The sequence below is a fragment of the Struthio camelus genome, chromosome 14 (assembly GCF_040807025.1).
Source record: "Struthio camelus isolate bStrCam1 chromosome 14, bStrCam1.hap1, whole genome shotgun sequence".
In the NCBI taxonomy this organism is placed as follows: Eukaryota; Metazoa; Chordata; class Aves; order Struthioniformes; family Struthionidae; genus Struthio; species Struthio camelus.
The window spans coordinates 21,092,910-21,107,306 of record NC_090955.1 but is presented as its reverse complement, the minus strand read 5'-3'; the positions used below and the strand labels follow the sequence as shown (position 1 = coordinate 21,107,306).

Genomic DNA, 14,397 nt, shown 5'->3' with positions numbered 1-14,397 from the left:
GCCTCAAGGTTTATGGTAAAACACATGAGGTTTATGTAAAAAAACAATGCTTATATAAAGCACATGAGGATGTATTTTACATAAAATTCTTCTGTCTTACCATTTCTTTTCTTACTGCTCTTATTGGGTCTGAAGTGCTAACAGAGGTTAAAAAAAAAAAAAATAAAGCCTTTGTTAGAGAGATCAGCAGATGGACTTTAATACAACCCAGAAAGGGTCTCTTTTCAGCTGGAGATAAATGACTGCTAGTTCTTGAAAGTTGTGCATAAGCTCCACCACTGGAGATTCCCTCCAAGTGCCTCTGCCTGTAAAACTCGTGTAGAAAGCTCAGGATATTACAATCCACTCTTTCAGAGGGGGAGCTCCGTAGAGTATAATCTCAGACCAATAGCAATGACAAGAGAAGGGCCCAAAGGGCAACAGCAATGAATGAAAAAGTAGTTTTCACAGCTTTCTGGAATGCTAAATTCAGGGTTTCAACCATTGTGAGACATGGGCAGTAAATGTAAAAGAGAGATATCTAAAACGACAGCTGTTAAGCCTTTCTAAATGGAAGCTCAAAAATCAGTTACTGTTTAACTTAAAATTTTTATCTGTGACAAATAAATCTTATTCTTTTCCATTGCAGAAAACTGATCAGGCACAAATCAGACAGCCTATTGCTGTTTGGCTTAAGTCCAGTGTGTAATAGCATAGCAAAAGGTGTCTGTCTTGTTTGCAAACTGCTTCTTGGTCTTAGACTCTTGATCCAAAATATGTCAGATCAGTATCACTAATGAAATTCTCTGTGTACTTTCCTCTCTTTTGTGTAGCTATTTACTCATGAAGAGCCTTATTTTGTGAAATCCTTATACAAGGTCTGTGTAGATTTTGCTGGCATCAAATCTAAACTGAAACTTTTAAATCTGGATAGGGTTGCTGGAACAACACCGAAGGTAACACTTACAGTGTTTTAATAAGGAGTAGAAATGGAGCTAAGCCCTCTCATTTCCAAAGCTATGTAACATGACTTTTGCTCACATGAAGCACCAATGTGAAAGCATCATTGATCTCACTATTATGAAATCAGTTCTGTTCATCGTAAGTCTGTTCCTAATGAGAGGGGTGGTTTTTTTGGTACAGTGATTTATTGTGTCCAGTTTTCTGTGCTATTCAGGAAAAATGCAAAAATTCTAAAAGCAGATATCCAGTCTAGAGGCAAAAAGATTATGCAGTGTAGCAGAAACACTCTGCTCTTGTGCAGAAACTGAGGTATCCTAACAGGGACCTAAAGCACAGGGTGAATACAGCATCCTGATTTCCAAAAAAAAGTTAAACATCCAAATGAGGGAAGCAAAGTGTACAGTTGCCTCATGTGGTTTTCTTCATGTTCCTTCTGAATTGTGTAGGGGCTGGGCACGGAGGAGAGAAAGAGAGATAAGACACACCAGCACTTGTTGGGGATTAACTCCCTGTGTGCATGTGTGTGTTTTTTGAAAGTATGGAGCAAGTAGAAGTCCCACAATAGAATAAATGGGAAAACAGGCTGAATATGAGTTCTAGCAGTAGCCAAATGGCCTGGTTACTGGTGCATCTGGACACTGCCTTATATTTCAGCACCCTGGCAGAATCCTGTGACAATATGGCTTGGCTTTAGAGGTTCTTTCTTCAACATGCTCTGTATATGCTAAATTCTTATCTGTGTTAGTTTTAGTGTCTAAATCTGCATAAATGTAATATAAGAACATTTGGGACTTAACAGCACCTTTCTCTTGATAGCAGAAACACCTGGTCTTCGTTCCCACCACAGCCTACTTTCTCCATAAAGCTTTGGTGATTTCCTTGGCAGTGTGAAGATGAATTTTGAATACAGCAAAGGCTGAATTCCTGTGTTAGATCACATCATATTAGTGCGGGACTCAAGAGAAATGGCGAGGAACTTCATTTCTGGAGAGTGGGTTGGAGGGTAACAACAGCTGTAAAGGTTTCTGCAGACTTGATGCTAGATGATCAAAAATGGAGCAGACAACGCAGAAGAAATCTACCTAGACATAACTAGACTACTTGAGGTACGTGATGGGGCTGCCCCCTGTACAGAATATGAACTTTTAAATAACATTCTAATATTAGATACTAAATTTTACTAGGAACAGCCTTCTGATGTTCATAGCTAAAGTCTCTTGTCTTACAGCACAGCCATGTTGCAAGATATGCTCTCATACCCATCTGTGAGTTCAGCTCTGACTGCATGTCATGTGTGTCTCCCAACAGAGTGAAAAAAACAGGCATGAATGCATAATGAGGAGCATTAGATACACGAGGTTAGTGCATGAACTGAGACATAATCTGTATTCCAGAGAATTTTTTTTTCATTGCCATTGGTGGCTCCCCAGATTAAAAAAAAAAAAAAAACAGCAAACAAAAATCACCCCTTTTGCCCCTTCCCGAGTTATCAACAACAGGAGGAGTTTCAGGGTCCAGGCACACTGAGGCAGCACATGTAAGTGGGGGACAGTCAGCCTCTAAATTCCAAAGGCAGCTAAAATTAACATAAAATCTGTCCCTGGGCATCTTTTCCCTGTCTTAAGTGCGTGCTGGATAACACTTTTGCTGGCAGTGGAAGAAGTCCACGGAGGTAAAGGGCGAGAGAGAGAATTCACATGGAAAGAGTACACTATCTCTGGAACAGCATCCTTTGGCATGGTTAAATGTAATCCAAAATTTCAGAGACAAAGTGTTCATGAGCTCATCTGCTGGGGCTGCATAGCAAAGTATTGGTGATGCTAGCTGAAACTGAGAGGATGGATGTGAAGGGAAGAGCTGAAGTTTAAAAAAAAAAAAAAAAAAAAAAAAAAAAAAAGAGTTGGGTCTTGCCATTTGCCAGGAAGAAGCTGCAGGCGTGAATAATGGATTTCTTGTTGGTGGCCATGTGGGCCATTTCCACAATTTCCAATTGTACCTAGAAAGCACCCACATTGTTTCCACACTTTCTAAATATTCTTGTATCCAGCGTATGTTGTTCCCCTCCCCCCACCCCTGTGCCCTCTCCACTTGAAGTTAATGTAATCTGTTTTCGGAGGGCTTTGTTTATAATTGTTAGGCCTGAACCAGAAAGAAAAATGCAAAATCAAGCTGGCCCGTGAGCATGGGGTGAAGGGCTGGTGGTGGGCTGGGTGCTGCCTGGGGCCACACCAGCCTCTCCCCCTGCCACCACCGCGGGGCTCAGCACCGGCACTGCAGCAAGTCGGCCGGCAGGTGCGCAGCGAGCCTGCTGCCGCCACTCCTCAGCCACCGGGCTCTCTGCCGAGCCCAGGCATCTGGCCCTCCTCAAGCCGCGTGCAGGTCACCTCCCTCTTGCCCAGGGGGGCCGAGGGGTGCTAGAAGTGGGGCTGGGTCCTGCCTGGTGCTTGGCCCTGGTTGCTTTGCATGGGGTGGGGGGAGTGGGCGGCTAGGGATGCTCAGGCAGTGATGCTGCGTAGAGGAGGAGGAGGAAGAGGAGGAGGGGGGAGCTGGTGGGACAGCCTGAGGTGGGCGGAGGGGGGAGGCGGGTGCTATACCGTTGCTCCGGGGAAGGCTGAGCATTTGCAGATTCCGGCTCCATAGCGTAGGGAGCGGGGAGCATCCTATCCCTGCCGGCCAGCTGGGCAAAAGCGGCAGCCGCAGAGCAGGACGAGGCTTCTCGGTTCCTTGTTATCCTCACACTCGCCTCCCCCTGTCTGCCTCTGCCGCCGGGTGCCCGCAGCTGCCCTGCCCTGTACTTCTGTGCAACAGAACGGAGAGCAGCAGCCCGCGGAGGTCCACTCGGAGCTGAGCACAGAGCTAGAGACCCTGTCCTCCTCCCAGCCGTGCAGGCGCAGACAGAGCCCTGGGTGAGTAGTCTGGGAGCTCCTTTACTCCTTCAGGCAGGCCAGGAGCCATTCAGGCCACCTTCTCCACATCCTTTTCTTTCCCTGTTCTTGTTTGTGTGCATGGAAGGTGCAGGAGATCCCTGTCCTCAATTAGATTAGTCAAGCTGTGATCCTTGCTAGGGGAGGGATTTTTGAAAGGTTTTCACTATCCAAGTCTTAAGAGAATGTCCTACTAGCAAGTTCTATCTCTTAACTCAGAACCCTTCTTCTCCACTCATGAACAAGCTTCTTTCTTTTCCCTTTTTCTTCTTTTTTTCCTTCTTTAGAACTTGTCTAGCCTTAAAAAATTGTCTCCTTCATTTTCACCTACAAACGTGTGTAGGCAATAAATATTTTGAAGCCAAAGATAGCCTGAGGGACTTTGTAGTGGTTGACAGTTGTAACTAAAAAGTGACTGAAAATACCTGTGCTTTTCTTTTGTTCTCCCTCAGGCTGAATAGTCATGACAGCTGAAAAGACTATTCCCATAATTAATGGCAAGCCAGAAGATGTTTTGGACCCAGAAGCCTCAAGTACCAACCTCGTCCACAGCAACGATAAGAAAGTTCATGAAAGAGGTCACTGGAACAATAAGATTGAATTTGTGCTTTCTGTGGCAGGGGAGATTATTGGGCTGGGAAACGTATGGAGATTCCCATATCTTTGCTACAAGAATGGAGGAGGTAAGATGGCATCAAATATAGATTTAAAGTTCACTGTAAACGCATGGTAAATAATTAAAAAAGCTTTGCAATGATTTCTTGCACTAGTTATAAAAGATAGACGTTCAGGATTTCAGTATATGTGTAGATGGGGAAGCTTTAAGATCTGAGAAGTAAAAATAATATGGTGTTTCCTTCCCCTCTCTTCCCCAAATGTTGCATGGTTTGCTTTCACAAGTTTTGTGCATTTATGGATTTATATTTTTTAACTGTAAAATTTATAATGTAGAAGAAACCAGTGTTCTGTTAAAACAGACTGCCGTGTGTTTTCTTCCGCGTGTCAATACAGACCCATGCGTGCTTAAGTAAGTTTGTCCGCCACAGAAAAGAAATTAGCAATTTATTTCCAAAACAACATACTTTGGAGAGAATGAATAGCGTTTCTGATAACGCTACAAAGATTACTATTTTCATTGTCACATGAAAATTCCTTTAATTCAATTGTACCTTCCTTAGTCTTTACTCCCCAAATCACTACACTAGGATAGGGGAAGATGTCAAGTTCACTGTCATTCAAAGAAGAGTACTCATGTAACAATGAGGAAAAAAAAAAAATTAGAAACGCTGTGAACTGGATTCAACACGCTTCCACTTAAGGCCTGACTCAGTGTTAGTGTAAATACGTGTGTTCAGTGGCTGATAAGTAAAGACTCGTTTTTTAACAGGTTTGTTTGCCAACAGTGCAGTGCCAAATTTCTTTGCCTTGTTCCTCCAAAACTAAGCGTGGTTGTCTGAACCCAGGGATGATTTTGGCCTATTTTGTCTGCTGTTTCTAAAGACTAATGCACAGCAGGTGTATTTCTGGTTTGCATCTCCTTTCTTTATATATCTGTACTTTGGCAAAACGAAGATGACAGGAACACCCTTTCCAAGAATGATGCTACCTAGTAATATTTTAGTATGTAAATGTTAATATGCTGGATATGATATGCAGGACAATTTTTCCTTGTTTGGGAAGGGAAAATATGAGAATTTTTCAGTGTGTAATGAGGATTTTCTTGCTCATACAGTAGCCTTCATATGCTCACTTGTAGTTGTGTGTATAGGCTAGCTTGTTAAAATGTGATACTATCATTTTTAAGTGTGTAACATTAAGTAGGAGAAACTCCAGTCATGTTTGGGTGACTTGTTGAAAATGTGTTTAATTAAATATCATATTTAATCACCAGTGCGTTCTTTTAGATTAGAATTAGCAGGTGTGTTTCATTTGGTTATGTCCTGGCACCATAGACAATTTGCTATTAACTTCAGCTTTCTTCAGTGGGATTTTGGTCTATCATCTTCTGCCATCAACTTCATTTTTGTTACTCTCTGGAATGCTTTGCTGGAGTTAGACTAGAGTTGGGCTTGCTTGATGTATCAGATGTGAACAGTGAAAACTATCTAGTGTGCAGTAAGTGAAGTACAATGTTGAGATATGTGAGGTAGTTATGAAATAATTTGCTCAAGTACAGAAGCAATCCCAAAACAGTAGAATGGAACTTCCAAGGTCTAGGCTATTTTGGATACATACTCCAGGTCGTAATATGTATTGTAGAAATAAGCCTCTTTAATTTTAGTTTATTCTTACTGGCATTTGGTAATCTATTTACAAAAATCTAATTCCATTAAGCATTTTGAATTAGGTATTTGTTACTATCTGATCGGCAAGCTGAGAGGCTTGATTTCCTCTCATTTTCTTGATATATATTGATTGTTTATCAGTGGTGGAAAAACGGTCAAAGCCAATACTTTCAAGTTGAACAGATTCTTGTGGACTAGGGTTGTGCATATGAGTGGGCCAAGCTAGATTTTGTATTGGCCAGCAGTTCTCACATCACAATGTATAGAGATTTTGTTTAAGCCATTCGCAGTGAATCATATGGAGAAACTATGTTTTAGATGCATGGATTCCCTTCTCTGTGAAATACATATGTATTCCTCAAGATGCAACTGAGATTCAACTACAGGCAAATCACCTGGCTGAGGGAACAGATTACTCATGAGGCAGAGCTCTCTTAGTGTGCAGGATCTGAAAAAAGAAACTGCAAGTCCCAAGGATGCTACATAGAACTTTTCAAAGCAGGTGTACTTAGTTGTGTCTCCTTTCTAAGTCAAAGCAATTAAAATGTAACAACTGTTGCAGTTTCGGTTCCTTTTTTTAATGATCTTGAATAGGATCTATGTTTACCTCATAGTTGTAGAAATTTTCCTGAAGCATTAGGAACCGTTTTGCTTATAGCTAAGATTCTGATAGATATTCAGTATATTCAGAGGTAGATGTTAATATGCTGTTCATTAGTGTTCAAATTAATTTTCAGGACTCTCGTTGAAGGGGATATGCTGCTATCATTAACACTTTAAAGAATGGATTGCTCTTTAGAACATCGTTGCTGTATGCAGCAATGGACAGTATTGCAAAATATGTCTCCGTAGATAAACTGTATCTGTCAAAACTTGCGATTTTAGCACATCTTCTGTTGATTTGAAATTGAATGAAGGGCAGAATAATTATATCATTTAGTGGCAGCGTTAAATGAAGTTCATTAATTCTGGGATTATATGTTCAGGAGCGAGTAGGTTGAGGCCTGGATACAACACGTTATGTATGTTGTACTAACCTGTCGTGATCTAATTAGAAAATTAATGCTTTGTTGTTTTCATACAACTGTGTATTCTGTATAGTACTTTCCTTTGCTAGTCTGCCTGGTTAAACTAGTGGAACTTTGTTTATTGATGTAAAAAAAGCAAAATCAATTATTTTATGCTTTCTTCTTAGTATTTATTTTCTTCTTTCCTTGTTTCAGTCTAAACCCATAGTGGTACTTGCTTTACACCTCATCCTTTGACTCATCAGGGAACCGGAGCACCCAAGGAATGAGGAAAAAAGTTCTTCTTTTGGCCTTACATATTTGCTGATTCTCTTTGTGGTGGAAAGGCTATATCTCATTCCTTGTTACTTAGGTTCAGTTCTCAGCGGGATATGTAAAAACTTCATTAATAGCAGTCGTGCTATTCACTAGCAAGTGACATTCTGCCTAGCGTGTGTATGTTCTGTCACTTCTTTACTTCTGGGTACTTCACAGCCATGTTCTGTAGGTGCCATATGTAATGACATAATTAATCGTGAAATAATGCAGTACTTCTGCAATATGTAAATCCATAAGAGAAAAATGATGTTTTGTACAATATAATTCTTCAGCACTGAATTGTACTACTTATCAATGTTGTAATTGACTGTCAGCATCTAATAAAAACGTTGAATGGTTTATTTTCCTATATTTTCTCTGAAATATCTCCAGCTGGTAAGGCCAAGCCCTATTGCCCTTCTTCTTGTAATTAGTTCAGTAACTTATTTCATCGTTCACTTTTCATGATCCTTATCATCAGGCTTATCAGAATAATATACACGCTACTTGTTGAATTTTACTTCATAACACTTTTCAATTCCTGCTTTCCTGAGAAGGGCAAAGAAGAGAAGTTAGGATAGACTGACTTGGTGATAATCAGAGCAGAACTGTGTGGCTGAACACGAATGTAGCCTTCTGTGTGTTTGGGAGAAACACGAGAAGAATTTAGTCTGTCGTGAGGAACTTTGATTTGATCTTTTTAGTCCCTTGATATTGGCATAGAAATTAACTTTCAGCATTTGGAGACAGGAATACGCATTTTCTGCACTTTTAATGCATCACTTGTGAGTTGGCTAAGAGGTGTTCTTTCCTTTATTAAGAAAATGCATTTTCACTAAGCAGTCAAGAAACTTTATTTGTTGTAACCAATACTCCCTCAATGTTTGCTTGTAGGTGCTTTCCTCATCCCCTATGTGGTTTTCTTTATTTGCTGTGGAATACCAGTATTTTTCCTGGAAACGGCCTTGGGACAGTTTACTAGTGAAGGTGGGATTACATGCTGGAGGAAAGTTTGCCCTCTATTTGAAGGTAACAAAGATTCTCTGTTCTACTGCAAAAGAAGGCGTTAAATCAAAACTAAAGTAGAAGATGTCATATCAAAACTGAAGTTAAGCTATAAAGTAGTGAGCATTTGCTTTTTTAAATGACCTGAAAAGTAAAAGGTTTCTGTGTGTGTGTGTGTGTCTGTCCGTCTGTCTGTTTTTTTGTTTTTTTCTTCCCCCCTCCAGGCATTGGATATGCTACCCAAGTTATAGAGGCACATTTAAATGTATATTACATCATCATTTTAGCATGGGCTATCTTCTATCTGTTTAACTGCTTTACTACAGAGCTTCCTTGGGCTACCTGTGGGCATGAATGGAATACAGGTATGACCTCAGTAGAGATTATTACTATACTAAGTAATTGATTCCCGTATCTTTGCTACAAGAATGGAGGCGGTAAGAAGGCATCATATATAGATTTAAATGACAGGTTACAATCTTACTCTTTCACTCTAAGTGAAATCAATAGGAGTTTAAATGGAGAGGAAAATATTTGAGTAAGACCTTTGGATTTGATCTTTTTAATGCCAGATGTTGAGGGATATTGGATTGTATTTTTACTAATGTGCACTACGCTACTTCTGAAAACAGCCAGATAGTCCTTACTGCATGCAAAGTAGCCCCTTACGTGAAAAATGAGGTATGTATTCATAAGGCTTTGCAGTACAGGGCTCTGCATCTATCTTCTCATCAACAGTTTTATCCATAATACTGTACTTACTGTATTCCACTTGAAGATCACAAAGGCCCTATGGGGAAGAATACATACTGATGTCCTTCATTTCCATGTTCCTATGTTTTTGCCTTTTTATCTGTCCAATTTCAAGTCATGTACCAATCATACTGTCTTTTATGGCTTTTATTAACTGGACATTATGTTCCTTGAGTACCCCTAAAACTCTTATCTGAAGTCTGTTGCAGTTTGGGTTATGTCAAAGAGCTAGCCTTGTGCCCACTAGATGTGGAAGGCTTCAGTATCATTTTTGGCATCCCTGCAAAGAAGTCTAGCCAATGTTGATTGTTGTTCAAATAGCAAGTGTCAACTCAACAGTGCTGAGCTGCTGTGATCTCCTTTCTCTATATTGGAGATAATAATAAGCCAAAAAGTGCCTTTTCACTTGGTATATTAAGGCAAAGTGGAAACTTGTTGCTGGCAGTGTTTCATGAGCTAATTGTTGTCACTGGGCATTGAATCATCAGCTGGAGAAGTAATATATTTTAATTCCCAAACAGTCAGCTCAGTTTCTCAAAGCTTCTTTCTTGTGCCACAACAGACATGTTATGGGTCTTTGCCACTGTAACAGTGCTTGTGGCAGGTGTAGGAGAATGTAGCATATAGCATGAATATCTTTCTGGGTTGGGTCTCTGCTAAGGTGGTCAGAATACACTATATTGTAGAATTAGTGGCTGTAGCATTTAGGGGTACATGGAAATCCTTTTAATGACCGCGAGTAAACGTATTACAGAATTGGTGGCTTTTCAAAATGTAAATGCTACAAGAAGAAATGTTCTTACATGTTGTAGAGCAAACTTTTCTTTGTTGTTCTTTTATAGAAAACTGTGTGGAATTTCAAAAACTTAATATGAGCAACTGCAGTCAAGTCTCTTTACAAAATGCCACTTCTCCAGTCATGGAATTCTGGGAGTAAGTGCACCTAAACTTACCTTTGACCAGAGTATTGATTACCTTCCAATATTTTGATCATTTGCAGGTAATTAGACACCTTGCAACCCTATAGCGCTTAGTGATGTGAGTTCAGCTGGAAATTTTCTCATATAGTCAGGAGGGTCAGGATGAGAGTTTAACTCTTTTTAGAGAATGCAAGGAAAGAAATTCCATATTCTGAAAGAGCATAGAACAAAATGTGCCACTTGCTTGGGAGCTTGGCTCCTGCTGCTGGAGGAAGAGTGTCAAACTCATACTGATGAGGAGGCAGAGGTGAAAGAAAGAGAATGGTTTTAAATATTTGTTTCTTCAGAATATTTTCCTCTCTAAGAATTACATCTTCACATTTGTTTGAGCTCAATGATATTTTGGCCTCTGTATTTCATTATTTCTGAATGGACTTGTAAGTATTAGTTATTCAGCTATAATAATAACGAGAACATTATCATTGTGTCTCCTTGCTTCTGGTTTCTAGCTAGAGTAGTAAAAGAGAATTATGTCTTGACAAAATACGGGCTGCTTTTGCGATGACAGATTTTTTTCTTACTATAAATGTTTCATTGGTGCAAGTGTAGCTTCATATTTGTTCCTTGCAAGGCACGGAGTGTGTTAGGACAGTCACAGAAATGGAATACTACTTTTAATGCTAAGTCACTTCACATTTCAAAACTATGTTACAAAATTTAGGATTACTAAATATTCTTGGAAGCCTATTCTGATATTACTTATCTGCTGGCAGAGTTGTATTCTGAGGCTCTATGTTCAGAGCTTTGTTCTGTATTCAGAAATGAATAACTACACTTTGAAAGGCCCATATATGAAGACCATCCTCCAAGGGCGAACTCTATAGATTGACATAACTTTCTTGAATGTTAGCATGTGCTATTTTGCCTCTGTATCTCTTAGTCATGCTGCATCAGTTACCTTAGCCTTCATAGGTGGTAGTTACTGGTTCAGTCAATACTGCTATTGTACAGTTTTTGTTTTTATTTTTCCTTACAAGGCATGAAATTGTATCACACTCTCAGGTTATAACTGCTATTTTATTTTCTGTTAAAATATCAGTAGTTCGAAGACCTGGCAACTTACCTCAGAATTCATCCACTCCACCCACTCCCCAGCTAGCATTTCAGAAAAAAACAGATACACTTACTCAGATGGTGTCTCTTATTGCTATGGCTTCATCATTTTACCAAAAATATATTGTGGTTCTTTGGGATAATTGAACCCAAGAGTTTTATGTAGTTACAATAAATGAAAAAAGAAATACTCTCTCCAGTGCTAGCATTATTTTCCAACTATGTTTATTTGCTTATTCAGTAATGAAAATTCAGCAATTGATGGTAACTCCTCAAGTTGACCAGGGAAGCAGGCAAGGTTCAGCTGAATTATAGAGAGTTCACAGACTAATTTCATAAGCTATGTTTTGTATGCCTATGTTTCTTTGAGCAGGGGGGTCTCCTTGGTAGTGCTCGTTTTTGGATTGCCTGAATCCTCATGCTAATGCTGTCTTGGCACAAATGCATTTTAAGCCTGTCCCTTCTCAGCACTCTCTAGAAATGAAGCTAAACAAGATACTCTAGCTAATAGTATAGCTATTTTGGCTAAGAGTTAAGAATGAATTCTGAACCTAGAAGGGATAATCAGTTTCAGCTTTTTCTCTAACTTGTATTGCAGGCATGTGCACACAAAATTGAAAATACACACTCAAAAACTTGAAAAGTCATAAAAACAAATGAGAATGTGAATAAAATATTATTTTAAAAGAAATTTCTAAATGTCTCTGTTTTCCAGACATGATAAACCCATAATTCCATTATGAATTCAGATCAATAGATCTGAAATGATCTCCGTGCTTTCCAGGCGTTACAGCATCTGTTAAGAAGCCACGCAGCCAGTCATCTTTTGTTATTTATCTGGAACTTTTTCCTTTTTTTGTTGTTGTTGCTGTGTGGACAAGCTCTTGATAATGCTAACAGTTTACTAGCCAAAATAGCTTAAAATGAACTGTTATCTACTTTCCCTGTCCAAGTAAAACTGATGTTGCATGGCTTTCCAGCCTTGGAGAATGAATGCACTGTTGTCCTGCTGAGGAAGATGCTTACTTTGTTAAAATTTAAGTAGATGCAATGTTGCATGATTTTGAAATTTAGAAGAGACGTGACATAAATTAGTTTGAAAGGAGAACATCAAACTTAAGAGTATACTTGTTAAAATACCAGGACTGGGGCTTTCTATTAAAATGATTGATTACCTGAGATGAACAGAAGATTATAATGAAGATATATGTCATATATATCAAATATATAACTGCACAGTACCGGCCTGTATGTATAATGGCAGTGCAAACCGTGGAAAAAGTAGTTAGTAAGCAGGAAATCTTTTACCAGACTAGTTAATTTGTATAGTAAGTTATCTTATGATCTGTAGAAAAGTGTTACCAGAAATGTTGTTTCGCTTAACTGGAGATCTTGTTCACACAGTGTTGTTTTACTGCTTTATAAATCCTAGTGTCAGGGACTAGAATTTTATTGAAAGACTCTTTTTGCAACAAATTGTAAGAGTAAGCTGATGAGGTAGATTGCACAGCGCAGAAGCTGGTTGTTATTTGCAGAACTCAAACAGCCAGGGTGTGATAATCTTCAGTGCTGCGTTAACCAGTCACAGGGCTGAATTTATTTGCATAATGACCAGGTCCCTTACAATTAATTAACTTAATGCCTGTGAAAGGAAGGGGGAGGCAGTAGTTTTTCTTCTGAACAGCCACAGCATTCAAAACTTCCCTTACATTTTGTTCTCTGCAATGTCTAAACTGTGATTGGGACTCCTCTAAGTCATGGCCACAATAAAGTGAATTTATTGTGGAAACGGTCAGCTGGGGGAAAATAAGTTCTCTGGTCTGTTACCATCTACTCTTGAGATAATCTGTGAATGATAGTGGCAATTATTCTGAATAGTGATGCTATTTGCATACTGTAAGAGACCTCAGCTCCTGTAAAACTGAATGGTGCAATTGTTAACCATCAGGCTGATGTTAAATCTTTCCTTTGATAACCAGATCACCCTACCACAGCCTTCTAGGGTATTCGCACTATGTTAAGACTTTAAAAAAAAAAAAAAAAAAAAAATTCAAAAAGGGAGAGACACCCCCAAAACCTTTGGAAACTTGGAGAGGACTCAGTATTTACAGAAATGCATTTTTCTTTAGTACCATGTGTTTCCTTCAAGCCCATTTGTCTGAGTCTAAGTGTTAGTAATAGTGAGAGATGTACAAGTTGCTACTTATCTGACAGCAGACTAGACTGGCAGGTTTAAATGACAGCAGATGTTAGTAGTGGGGCTAAAGCTGGAACTGTTTTCGTGTGTGTGTGTGTGTGTGTGTGTATAAATGAACACACTAGGCCCAAAAAGTTGTCTTTGCTTCCAGCTTTGAAAAGGAGGCTTTTTTTGTTTGATTGGTTGGTTTTTTGACTTAGTAGTAATAGTTGAAAGAAAAAAAAAAAAGAGTCTTCCCCATCATCCAGGCTAGAAGGCTCAGCCCTTTTAATTTGTGACTGGAAGGAAATCCAAATCCTTATTCTGTTTGAGGATGGCAAATAAAGTCCTTGCCCTCCCTGCTGAAATGTTTCTAGCTTTTATATCTTCTATGTCCTTGGCTCCTTCTAAAGTTTTTGCTGGAGTCAAACAACAACCCACCCAAGCACAGTTGTTGCCTGAAAGGATGCTCTGCAGCACTGTGAAGCTATTCTGACATGCAGACTAACAGAATTACTCTTCATCAGGTCTATACAGAGGATACTGTTTCCTTGCTACCTAGGCAAGTATAGGTTCGCTTCCTCTGATATTTAGACATTCCCTACCAACTTTGACTGGATCACAGACAGCGGTTGTTGGCCTATTTATTGTCTTTGATGATTTTTTTTTTCCCCCGCACTCAATGTAGAGATTAGTACAACAGTAGGTCAAAATGCTATTTTTCTCTTGATATACTCAGAAGCATGCTATTATATATGCAAGCGCTGCAAAATTTAAAATATGTTTTGTTTGCGAGCCTGTAACTGATAGCTACTTATCTGTAGCTGTACAACACAAATGGTCTGATCCTGCTGAAGGTGCAGCAGGCAAAGTCTGGGAGTTGGGACCCTTTTTACTTGTTTTCCTGCTTAATTAGAAATCCCCATCCCTGTTAATGAGTGTTTAAGGGTTCAT

At 39.3% G+C, this 14,397-nt stretch overlaps 1 protein-coding gene across 1 annotated transcript in view; it reads left to right on the top strand.

Annotated features, from left to right (window-relative positions):
• The first annotated feature begins 3,398 nt into the window (after window positions 1–3,398).
• The window catches only part of SLC6A11 (solute carrier family 6 member 11), a 108,710-nt gene continuing 97,711 nt past the window's right edge, over window positions 3,399–14,397 (top strand). Inside the window, exons 1-5 of the mRNA XM_009688133.2 lie at window positions 3,399–3,848; window positions 4,319–4,549; window positions 8,371–8,505; window positions 8,706–8,846; window positions 10,077–10,167. Of these exons, the coding sequence (XP_009686428.1) occupies window positions 4,330–4,549; window positions 8,371–8,505; window positions 8,706–8,846; window positions 10,077–10,167 (587 nt within the window). The 5' untranslated portion in view covers window positions 3,399–3,848; window positions 4,319–4,329. The remainder of the gene's footprint in view (window positions 3,849–4,318; window positions 4,550–8,370; window positions 8,506–8,705; window positions 8,847–10,076; window positions 10,168–14,397) is intronic.